The following is a 12,970-nucleotide window of genomic DNA, read 5'->3' on the forward strand; positions in this document are numbered from 1 at the left end:
AAAACGTGCCTTTTAGTACTTTGTGTATGATACATAGAACTATACATAGAAAATCAAATTAAAAATTTATTGCGGTTTTGTAAATTATATTTGGATAGCAGTTCGTATTTCTCATGTCCATGATTATGCATTGCTACATGTCTACTCTTCGGCGGTAAACAAACATGATTGCTAATTTTTGTTTCCCAAGAAATTTCTGTAGGTATCATATGTTATTTTTGGTTGATGATATCACATCTTGATCAAAATTTCCAGAAATTATATGAGAAGGTCTTGCAGCCGGCACACCAGTTTAACGCACTCTTTGAATCTCATCGTTTAGGCAACATCTCATTGTTATATGTTACAAAATATCATTAGAACATGTTATAAAGGATGTTATATGTTACATATATTATCAAGGACATCTCATTGTTATAGTACTCTTACAATTTGATTTAATATTCCAATGTTAGTTTATTTTATTTTATCAAAGGGTTGTAGAAGAATATGTAATTATTTACTAATAGATATGAAATAATTCACAGGATTGAGTTAGTAAGCTTATAAGATGAACACAATATCCTAATACTTTATACAATTACTTATTTGTTTACATATAGGAAACATTTGATACATCAAACACAAAACACCTGATTAAGCAATTTAAAGAGAATACACACTCACACATTAATATTATCAATCCCAAACTTTAATCCAATTTATTACTTAATATTACAAGATACGAAATTGGGTCATTTAAAGCATTAGACTGTATAAATTGTATCAAGGAATCCCCACAAAGTTATTGCTCTGACCAACTTTGAAAACTAAAGTTTTGCAATATTAAACTACAAATTTAAAAAATAAACAACAAATTTGAACATGTTCTAAACATAAATTTATGAATTTCATTTGGTGATATGACACAGCATTAAGATTGGCATTTACGAGACAAAAATAAATAACTGATATCTGTTGGATGATAGTCACAGGATTAAAAATCAAGATTTATAACATTATTAAGGTTAAGGTTAAATTGATAAGTAGAGGTGAATTGTAACAACAATATTGAAAAGCTAGTCGAAGCAGTTTGTGGTCATAAAAGTACGCAAATTACCAATTGTTAAAATATGTTTTTATTTTACTTTGTGAATGAAAAGGCATAGATAGATCACCTGATTATTGCAGTTTTTTAAAATAATATCCAACTTGCAGTTCCTATTTCTTACGCCTATATTCGTGTATAAGCATATCTAAAATAATTTAAATCGTGGCTAAGGGTGGTTTGAAAGATTGTCCACTACTGCTGACCAGATTTGATTTAGTGGTAACATAACAAAACAATTTAGCGTTTTATATTCTTAGTTACAAATAATAAAGGAATCGTTATGAAATTTAGAATAAAGACTACAATTTTGGTATTGGTACCCGAATGGATTATTTTTATCTGCCCATCCCTCGATTCATTTATAAATATTGCAAAAAAATTAACTGACCTGTACTCCATGTTCATTATAAAAGTCCGCAGTACCCATACTGCCGTAGAGCTTGTAGCCCATCTTGTGTAGTGCGCGGATACTGGGCAACAGCTCCATCTTGTGCTGCAATACAACCACAAATACTCTATCAATATAATCAATTAAAAATTCAAATAACTCATAATTTTTTTTAATTTATAACTAACTTTTATAGATAGTATAAGAGTTCAAAACAGTACTGGCTCTGTTTATAAATATACATGACCTTCTCCCTATTTAGAGGTAGGTGTAGGTACCCCAAGGACCCATTTTAGGTCCCATATTATTTTTTAATTTTTATAAATGAGTTACATTAATTCTCTTTGCTGATGACACCACAGATCTGATTACATCTGATAAAAAAACTTACTTATCTCAAAAATTACACGAAAACGTTACTTTGATTTTTAATTGGCTCAAAGCCAACAAACTTTTCTTACATATTCTCAAAACATCCATACTTAATTTTCAATTTATTAGAAACTGTAGAGAACAACTTGAAAAAACTTTTTAACAAAATAAATTAAATTTTACAAAAATTATGTTAATTTCTAGTTACTTTGGATAATAATCTGAGGTGGGAGAATCACATCAGTCAATTAAATGATAAACTAAATTCAGCATGTTGAATAATTCAACATGTTCTATTTGTATAATTCGAGATTTGACGGATTTACGAAAGAAAATCTATTTATTTTAACTAACTATTTTAAATATGTAACAAGACATGGAATTGTTTACTGGGGTTGTTCATTTATTGGACAGTTTTCCAAACTTAATAGAGAACAATCCGAAATCTAGCAAATTTAAAATTTAATCAATTAAGTAGAGAACATTTTGATAATCTTCAAATTTTGGACCGAAATTTGAAAAAGTATTTACATTATGGAAGTTTTAACTTTCAAAAGCATACAATCCAATCCCGTTATCTCCCACCAACATAACATGTAATATTCATTCTCTACCTGTGCCTATACACAGAACAACCCATTTTAAAACATATTTTCCTTACAATCATCAGTATTTTTACAATAAATTATCTTTAGCAGAGATTCCTACATAAAGGCTTTCAAAAAACTATTAAATACTATGTGCTTTAAAATAAAATTGATACTTTTGATGATTTTAGTTCGAATACACCAGAAAATAATTATTAAGATGTGAGATATTATACTTTACCTAGTTTTATCTATAAGTTTCTAGTGTTTTACTTAATATTTTTTTAATTGCTATTTAGTGTTTTTATATATCAATGAACCTTATAACACAGTAATGTTCTACTATTGACCTAATACGTAATTTAATTTCTGATTTAAAAATTATCACACATTCAGGTAAGAAGCTATGGAGTATTCTGTGATGATTACATTCTGCTAAGGTTTGCAGTATAGAATCTTTAAAATCAGTTAATTATGCTCTCATAAAATCTCACATTGTTTACGGTATAGTTATTTATGGAGCTACCACATCACACAATTTAGATAAAATTCTAGTTAAACAAAAGCAAGCTATTAGAATTTAAAAATGTAAAGAGAAGAGATTCAGTTAAACATATTTTTAGGGAACTCCAAATATTTACTGTCTACAATCTTTACATATTTGAAACTATAAATTAAGTTACACATTTCTGCAATCTTGCCTTAACAGAATGAAAACATCAGTGTAATACGAATCAATATATCTAATGATTCGCATCACTTGGAGTTTTATAAAAAGAAAACCTCATACATGAGGGAAAAGTTTCTAAATCATTTACCTTTTGAATTGAAAACTCACGACAACACTAATAATTTCAAAACTAAACTTAAAGAGTATTTACTAAATAAACCTTTATATTCATTTCAAGAATTGTTTGAAAGGAATAATTTATTGGTTTAGCTCAATATGTGTATATATTTGAATGTGTCTGTGTATATGAAAATGACAAGTATTTATTACTATAATATAGCATATTTTATAAGTTGATATTACATAATTTTTTATTAACTATAATTTTCTTTATGTGACTCTATTCATTGTATATTCTGTGCATTTGTTTGTGAATAGAGTATTTCTGAATATGAATCTGAATTATCTCACCTTGAAGCTACCGATCGAGAGAAGGATGGCCTTCTTGGGAATCTGGAAGCCAGTGCTCATCATGGCCTTGAGGTAAGCCTCGTACCGGTTGTCTCCGAAACATGCCACCTCTCCCGTGGAAGCCATCTCTACACCAAGCATCACGTCTGCACCTGCATCCACAAACATGTCTACGTTAATATTCCATAGAAAGTAATCATATCAAAGTTTGCGTACAGAAAACAATTTGATACATGGTAGCACTTACCAATTGAGACAAAAAGGGAGAGGTTTAGAGTTTAGAACAAGACAAGTGTGCATAAGGAGGAACGGAGGATAAAAGTACAGAAAGAATGGAAAGATTTTAAGTAGAACATCAAATTACACCTACCAGCCAGCCTAGAGAAGGAGAAGACGGCCACCTTAACGCCCACTTTGCCGCATCCAGCCAGCACATCCACTGGCTCCACCTTCTCCCCGACGATGACTCTCGTCGCCATGGCTACAAAGTCATGATCCAGGGTCTTGGAGACGAATGGGAAGGATCGGGACACTCGCACATTGCACTCTATCACCTTCAGCACGTTGTCCTGCAAAATGTCTGCCATCAGCGACACTTCATCAATTTGACTAAATACTAACATTTTCCACAAGAGGGTTCACTCCTGGCTGGTTTATACCTTCCAGTTGAACCCACACTGGGTACAGCAAAACCAATGTGTCAAATGTGAGCAACCTTATGGATGTCCAGGAGTGGCACATCACTAACCGCAAATTTCGAGATTCTGGGGTGCAACGGTAATTAGATAGGTCTAGTCTACTGCGGGAGATGACTTGAAATTGGTAGGGTTCGTTCTCTAAGAGTCAATGGTTCTAGCCAGCCTGGATATAAGGGTGTGCCACCTCTTGCCTGCTTTTACTGGATAGGCTGGTACAGAGCTGACTTTCCCTTCTTCCAAGGAGAAATGAATGAGATTAATGCCCAAAATCCTTCTTCAGGATCTCGACAGGAGGCGGCCCCTTCCCCTAACCTTATTCATCTAAAATATCCTATCATCCTGAAGAAGTGCAAAGGTCCTTTTAGGACTAAATGCAAGTTATCAGCTTCTTATCCTAAGAGACAAAAGTGCCTAAACAATGGAAGTGTAATCAAATCATTTTACAAATCATTAAAAACATTAATACTAGGAGTTATAATTTATTTTTAATTTTCCATTGAGCAGCTCTGTGTCTAATATTAGGGCTATTATCACATGTACTAATAGAACCTTCATTAGCAAACATAAAAATCCGTGTTCACTGTTCTATTAATTCTAAATAAACTAGGCGATTGTTGTTGATACTCATTAGTTCAAGCCCACAAGGATGTGAAAAATAACATTACATGTCATTAACAATAAAAAACATTTATTATATACAATACCATAACAAATCGAGTTTTTTGTAATACATTTTTGAAAATATATCAATGACTTAATAGCAAACTATTTTCTAAAAAGGGCGGTGGGTAGGATATAGAATATGATAAACCTATAGAAATACTGTCTAACTTTCAACAGTTTTGCATGTAGGAATATACACTACACACACAAACAAATTATATATCAAATTAGTAAATATCAAATGATTATTACTAATTCGGTTTCAGACAGAATTATTTTAATACTTCTAAAGAAATCCCAATTATAAGAATTTAAATGAAAGCCTTTATTTCAAAATAAGATGCTAGCTTGAAACAACTGATTTCCCACTATAATTAATGAGTTTCAAGGTTGTTGTAAAATTATTGCTTGAAAATGTAACTTTTGCCTAGTTCATGCAGAAAAATTTGTTTAGCATAAAGAACTTATAAAAACATATTTATTTATGAATAAAACCAATAAAATATACTGCTAGCAGCGTTATTTCATGGCCCAGTAAAATGGCAACTTTTAAATAACATCAAGTTGTTTTACATCACAATAATTACAAAATTACATTTTACTGAATGAATAATAAAATTTCTTTATTGTAACTAATTAGAATACAACTTTGAACACTTTTGTACTTTTTTATTGGTACAATGTACATTTCGGATTCGAAGAATCCATCTTCAGGTACTTGTAGAGGTTAAGGTAAATAAGTAATTCTTTATTGTATTTACAATAAAAATTTTTTAATTTGAAAAATAAAAATATATGTACGAAAAAATTATAAAATGTGTTGTTATATAATATTTTGGGTAAAATAAATTTACAAGACATAAAATATTACTAAGCCACAAAACTCTAAGCTTTCACCTAACCCAACCCCAATATTGAATGTTCTATGTTTTGAGGAGCTTACTCGTATCTGTGGCTGAAAAAACCTTAAATTTGGAATATTTTTACATCAATCATAACCTTTTCTTTGAATGATTAGTATTTGTTACTGATAATTAATTTGATTAATTGGGAGGACACAAATCCAAAGAAAAAATTAAATTAATAGTAAATGATGGTTACTTAGTAGCATTGTTATCTTACTAATTTAATAAAGTTTTAACGATTAAAATGCAATAGACACGATGACTACAACACTTGAAACAGCTACGAGTTGACCCAACTGACCTTGGCAATGAGCTGCATGTTGAAGGGCCCGGTGACCTCGAGGCTGCTGGCTATGGCCCGACAGATGGTCTTTATCTTGGCCAGGGTCTTCGGATTGATATCCTGAGGTGGGGTGACTAGTGTAGCGTCTCCTGAGTGTACCCCGGCGTTCTCCACATGTTCTGACACTGCCATACACAGGATCACGCCGTCACACGCCACAGCATCCACGTCTATCTCCTACAACAATCAAAACTTCTCAATCTAAAAATATCTACACAACGGATAGCGCACACACAGACAAACGGACTGCCCTTTTACTTTTTAACCTTAAAATCAATACAGTTCTTCCATGAACCAAGATAAACCTACATACCAAGTTCTTAGTCTCTAGGAGTTATAGATCAAGAGTTATCGCTGAGACAGAGAGACAAAATCCTGAGCCCAAAATCAATAGAGTACTTTCTGGACCAATAGGAACTATGTATAAAGTTTCGAGTCCCTAGGACCTTTCTTCTACAGGCAGCTGGACAGATAGAAAGATGGTCAAACTGTCCTTTAAACTTTTGACCACAAAATTAATAGAGTTCTTCCTTAGATCTAAGATGTTTCTGTCAACTATTGAGACACACAGACTGAAAGACAAACTACTGTTTCACCTTCTGACCCCAACATCAATAGTGTTCTTAAAAGGACACAGAGGAACCTATATACCAAGTTTCAAGACACTAGGATCTTTCTATCAAGGCAATCGCACAGATGGCCAAAACAATTTTATGAAGGTCCTGTTGCGTCCTTAATGAATACACAAGTTAAAACAAACAAAACTTAAATACAACAAGTTTTAGATGACCAAGTTTAGTTCTAAATTTAAGGCCCTAAGCTTAAGGCTTTGTAAGATCAGGTTTGACTAGGTAAAAATGACCACCTAAGAGATTGATATTCAAAACCGTGTGTGCTGGTCATTACAGTTATTTAAAAAATGCTGCAAACTCTTCCATCACTTCCTATGATTAAAAGAAGATCAATATACTTACTCAAAATTACAAAAATTACATTTGCACATTACCGTAATTTCAAAACATTTTGTATTCCCATGTTAAATCCAGTCAAAACCAACACAACCCCATTTTTACCTTGGCTTCCAGGAGGAATTTCGAGATGACAACAGGGTGTTCTTTGCTGACTTCACTGGCAGACTGTAAGTAGTTCTCAAGGTCGTGTTCAGAGTGAGCCACGTTCATGGCGGCACCACTCAGCACGTACGACGGCCGGACCAGGCACGGGTAGCCTACCTCCTCGCAGAACTCCACAGCCGACTTCAGATTGGTCAGTTCCTTCCATCTGTCAACAGATACCACGCTATAACTACACGAATACACGAGAGCAAGAGTATACGATGGCAAAGATAGTCGTAAACCTTCCAATCCTAAAACTAGTAAAGCATACATAATCATGAAGACAAAAACAGACATTTCTATTCCTACTGTTAGCTTTTCTTTGCTGTTTTAGAATATGACTTGTTACACTTTTTGTTTCAAGTAATTCTTAAAAGCAAAAAAGACTTTATTAGAGGTGGATAAGTGTGAGCTTGACTACTGAAAAATAAGTCAAGTTGAGCTTAGCTGCAATAAACCTCAAGCTTCACCTTATAGCTTAGATATTGAAAAAAAATGGTAAAGGATGTACGTTTATAGGGGTCTAGACTTTGAACAAGATAGTAATAATAATGTTAGATGACAGACTGGAACAGATTAAATAATCATCAATGTAACATTTTTAATAATTACTACTGTTTAGTGGTGAAATGCTTATTTTGCCAAAAAAAACCAGTGACCAAAAATGAAATCTTCAAAGTTTTTCTTAATTGAATTATGATGAACCTCATTTTTAAATCATATTAAATTAATAATTTGTTAATTTGAAACACACTTTTAACCCTTATTATGATCTCTGCCGAGAAATAGTGTTGATCTTCATTTAGTACGAAATATGAATGTATCAACTTGATTGAGATACCACTTGAAATGTTAGCTATCCTAACATTAGCTATCTAATGTTAGCTATCCTAAAGTTAGCAATTGTAACATTAGATATCCTAGCGTTACTTATCCTAATGTTATCCATCATAAAGTTACCTATTCTAATGTTAGCTATTCTAATGTTAGCTATCCTAATGTTAGCTATCCTAACATTATCTATCCTAAAGTTATCTATCCTAACGTTAACTATCCTAATTTTATCTATCCTAAAGTTAGCTATTCTAATGTTAGCTATCCTAATGTTAGCTATCCTAACATTATCTATCCTAAAGTTATCTATCATAACATTATCTATCCTAAAGTTATCTATTCTAACGTTAGCTATCTAATATTAGCTATCCTAATGTTAGCTATCCTAACATTATCTATCCTAAAGTTATCTATTCTAACGTTAGCTATCTAATGTTAGCTATCCTAATGTTAGCTATCCTAACATTATCTATCCTAAAGTTATCTATTCTAAAGTTAGCTATTCTAATGTTAGCTATCCTAATGTTAGCTATCCTAACATTATCTATCCTAAAGTTACCTATCCTAATGTTAGCTATCCTAATGTTAGCCATCCTAATGTTAGCTATCCTAATGTTAGCCATCCTAATATTAGCTATCCTAATGTTAGCCATCCTAATGTTAGCTATCCTAACATTATCTATCCTAAAGTTATCTATTCTAACGTTAGCTATCTAATATTATCTATCCTAATGTTAGCTATCCTAACATTATCTATCCTATAGTTAGCTATACTAGTGTTAGCTATTCTAATGTTAGCTATCTTTTTCCTTTTTATTTTGTTTCATACTGTAACATAACTACCTGATGAAATACGAATTTCTTTTGCATGTTTGCCATTTTGGCATATTGTTAACTTATTTGATGATCATCTAGCAGACATATTATTGTGGTTATTCTATAATTTATGGTGTAATATCATAATTTTGTTTTGGTTTTACTTCACGATTGGTGCTATTGTATCTGTAAATAAATTTTAGTTGAAAGTATTATATTTGTATTGAACTTTAGTTATAAATGTTTGTTTTCCTTCTAGGCCTAATAACTAAATAGACATGTTGTTATGTAAGAATACTATTTTGCAATTATTAAGAAAAATTATATACAACATAATATGTTTTTCTTTGTACTTACATTTTTACCATAAAAATTAACAACAATCTAAAACTCAGTTTTTTTTTAAAGTTTTGTGTATTTTATCCCATTTTTATTTGTAACATTCGTACTATTCTAGAAAATGCAACAACTGTTATACTTTTTTAAACTACATAAAAGTTTACAAGCTAATGCCTATCTTCATTTTTTTCATTTTCTAAAAATAATAACATTTTAATTAGTCCCCCCACCAACGGAATTTCTTTATAAATTTATAAACAAAAATATAAATGTATATAACTTTTATATAAGCAATTTATTTAACTTTAAATGAAAATTCTATATTTTTTCTGAAAACAATTATATACAACATACTATATAACAATATATAATTTTTTTAATAGACTACAAAACAATCATAAGGGGATAATTGACCGCCACGTGCAAGTTAACACATTCTCAGTAAATGGTTAAGTTAAACGACCAAAGGAGAGAGCTGTACCTCGGCTGTGAGATCCCGATGCGGTCCAACATTCGGGAGAACTTGAAGCGGTTCTCTGCACCATCCACGGACTCCGGGGAGGTGCCCAGGATACGAGCCTGCTGCCTGTGGAGGTCCATGGCAATGTTGTTGGGGAGTTGACCTCCCATGCTCAGAATTATGCCCTCGGGATTCTCTACGATGTAGATATCCATGACCACCTGCACCGGAGCCAAGGTTCTCATAAAGCGAATAGATTCAAATAAAGATAGAGGGAGATGGAACAGAAGTGAAGGGATTTGTGCGGAGTAACAGAGAAAGAACATTGGAAAACAGAAATTAGTAGATTTGCAAAAATAAAGAGGAAATCATAAATATCAAACACAACTAAAATACAAGTGACACTGAGAAGAAGGTATGTCTCGTTTGAATTTTCAGAAACAATGGTCCTCTGACAACAAATACCACCAATAATCTATTATATCTTACATGAGATATATATTATTATATAAAAGTAGGTCTTTTAGACAAATTCGACTATGGCACCAGAAATACCTTAAACCGGAATAAACTACAATGGCCATAGGTACACACTTTTTGACCGAAATAGGCTACTCAGATCTGTGTACGTGTATATATTCTTGATCAGGACATCAATACACAATCAACTTCCATTTAAAAATGACATAGAGTCCCATTATGCATTACATCAAGAGTGTGTTAACTGAAAAACTAAGAACTTCGACTTTAGGTTTTCTCCAAGCTGGCCTAAAATAGTTTAAATATTACTGAAATCGTTTATCATTAAATATTGGAGAGACACTAGAGTTATTTCACATTACTTATAAAAACTGTTTCACTGTCTGACCTGAGGGCCCCAAAACACTGCTCTTTAAACTTAAATCAAAAATGGATCAGAAGATTAGAATATTTTAATTGATTATCACCTAATTCAGATGTTTAAAATGTTATTTAAAAGGAATATGCCCACAATGTCCCTATTTTTAAGTAGGAAATTGTGTGTGAAGCTACGACTAACTGCTAGTTTTTATATATGACAAACTATAGCTTTCGTTCATACAGTTCTACTAATAATAATTCCTTCTACTCAAATAATTTTCGTCACAGTGTTACATTTATTCTTTATTGCTATGAAAACACAAGGCAGAAGGTACTTGACTCTCAAGACAATGGCAAATACCACAATAAATACACTCAATGCCAAGTACAAATGTAAAACTTAACATTTATTCTAACTTAAAAATTGTCAAATCGGAAGTCAATTTCCGAACAGTGAAACAGATGACCAGGTCTCTTGGAGAATTCATCTCAGGAAGACTGGAAAACTACCAGACTACTCACTACTTTTTGTAGTTCTACAAAGACCACCAAAATAAACCCCGTACATCAGTACAGACCTGATCATAAGAAATGTGAGTGGTGCAAAAACTTTGGTTTCAGTTCACAAGACCTGCAGACCACACGTCTGCACTCTACCAGAACCTCTTACCTCTGTTGACGATTCTGTCCAAATGACATCCTCAGCCGAAAAGCCTTTGCTGAAAATAACACTGAAATATACGAAGTAGAGTAAAAAAGTTTCCGGAATCTATGTCCAGAGACACCCAACGCATGTCACTGGTTAGAATTTTACTGTGCAGCAGTTGGTAATAATTTTGGAGAGGGGACCATAGGTAATGTGGGTAACGCTCAATCATAATTTGTACCTGTGGAGAGAGCATTTCGTGTGTTTGTTTGCTCGCAGAGGGCGTGCCAAACCCCAAAGATTTTGTTTAAAAGTGTGTCATAACACACAAGAGTAAGATATGTAAGTAAAACAACCAGTACTAAGATAATTGGCTGGAGTAGAGCCTCAGGATTAAGACTATCCAAAATGTTTATCTCTCCTTACGCTAAGGGGTGGGCAGCTCTCCTAGATCAGGGTAAGGAGGATATAAGACTGATATTAGGGATGTTGACAGGATATGGTCCCCTAAGGAAACATCTTATGAGGGTGGGCCTTAGCCAGACTTGACAAATGTAGACTCTGTGAAGAAGAGGAGGAATCAGCAGAGCATATTTGGTTAAATTGTCCTGTCATATCAAAAATTCGGAAAAGATTACTGGGAGCATATTTCCTCAGCCCAAGGATATCAGAGAACAGGAGCCCTCAAATCTGATAGGCTTCTGTAAAAGGTCTTTGAGGACACAAATATAAGTAAGGGAGGCGCAAAGGTCCTTTTAGGACTAAGCACAGGGACAAACCGTCCTTTTCCCTCAGGGCAAAAAAAAAGAAAATTGTATGTCCCTATTAATACTATGTGCGTATATGGTGTGGTGCTGTGAAATCTGAAGAATTACTGTTGGACAAAATAAATTTAAACCAGTTGGCTAAAGTTAACATGTGTTTTTTATGTTTGCATTTGGAATTGGAACATCTATGAACCACCATCATGGCTGTACCTCCAAAGATCATAACTCAAATTTTACCCTTGGAACAGAGATGGAGACAAGGCGATGAAGAAGAGTCAAATTTATGAATAGCACAAACGTTTTCTTCAAGTTCGTGTTAACGATGAAGGTAAACTTAGTAGTGGATGCCTTCAAACTGCACCATCTGATGACAACATTCAGCAAGTGTGGCAAACAGAAGAATAATGATTGATGAAATCACAACTGAGGTAAAACTATCACATGATTTTTACCATCCTTCATGACAATTTGAACATGCATCCGAATTTACTTGCAAGTGGTTCCAAAAGTGCTGACTCCAGACCACAAACAACAATGGATTACAATATCTGGTGAGATAACTGTCGCGGCCAATGCATCCACCCTGCTCACCTGACCTCGTGTCGGCCAATTTCCTCTTGATTGCACAGCTCAAAGCATAATTAAAGGGTGAACAACTTGCTGATGCTGAGGTTATCAAACGAAATATGACAAAAGCGTTGAGACACCTCCATGATTTCCATAAGTGGTTCAATTAGCCGTAGATTTTTGGGGAAAGTTGATGTAGCAGGAGAGTATTTTTAAGGAAAATAGGTTCGAAGTTTTTACTTTCGTTCAATAAATATATTTAAACTGATTCCGGGAACTTTTTGACTCTACCTCGTATAATCTCTGACCTTACCTCATGACACAACATTGCATCGACAGGGGTCCATTCGATGGCTTCCAGTTGACAAAATCGGCAAAGCAAACAAAGTAGATTTGTAA

General features: G+C 33.2%; 1 protein-coding gene across 1 annotated transcript in view; it reads right to left on the reverse strand.

The window, feature by feature from the left end:
* Positions 1-12,970, reverse strand: part of LOC124367257 (CAD protein-like) — a 90,138-nt gene that overhangs the window by 31,929 nt on the left and 45,239 nt on the right. The window contains 6 exon segments of the mRNA XM_046823956.1: positions 1,479-1,583; positions 3,579-3,730; positions 3,949-4,147; positions 6,146-6,364; positions 7,261-7,468; positions 9,773-9,972. Coding sequence (XP_046679912.1) covers positions 1,479-1,583; positions 3,579-3,730; positions 3,949-4,147; positions 6,146-6,364; positions 7,261-7,468; positions 9,773-9,972 — 1,083 coding nt within the window.

This window comes from Homalodisca vitripennis, chromosome 8, assembly GCF_021130785.1.
Source record: "Homalodisca vitripennis isolate AUS2020 chromosome 8, UT_GWSS_2.1, whole genome shotgun sequence".
NCBI lineage: Eukaryota > Metazoa > Arthropoda > Insecta > Hemiptera > Cicadellidae > Homalodisca > Homalodisca vitripennis.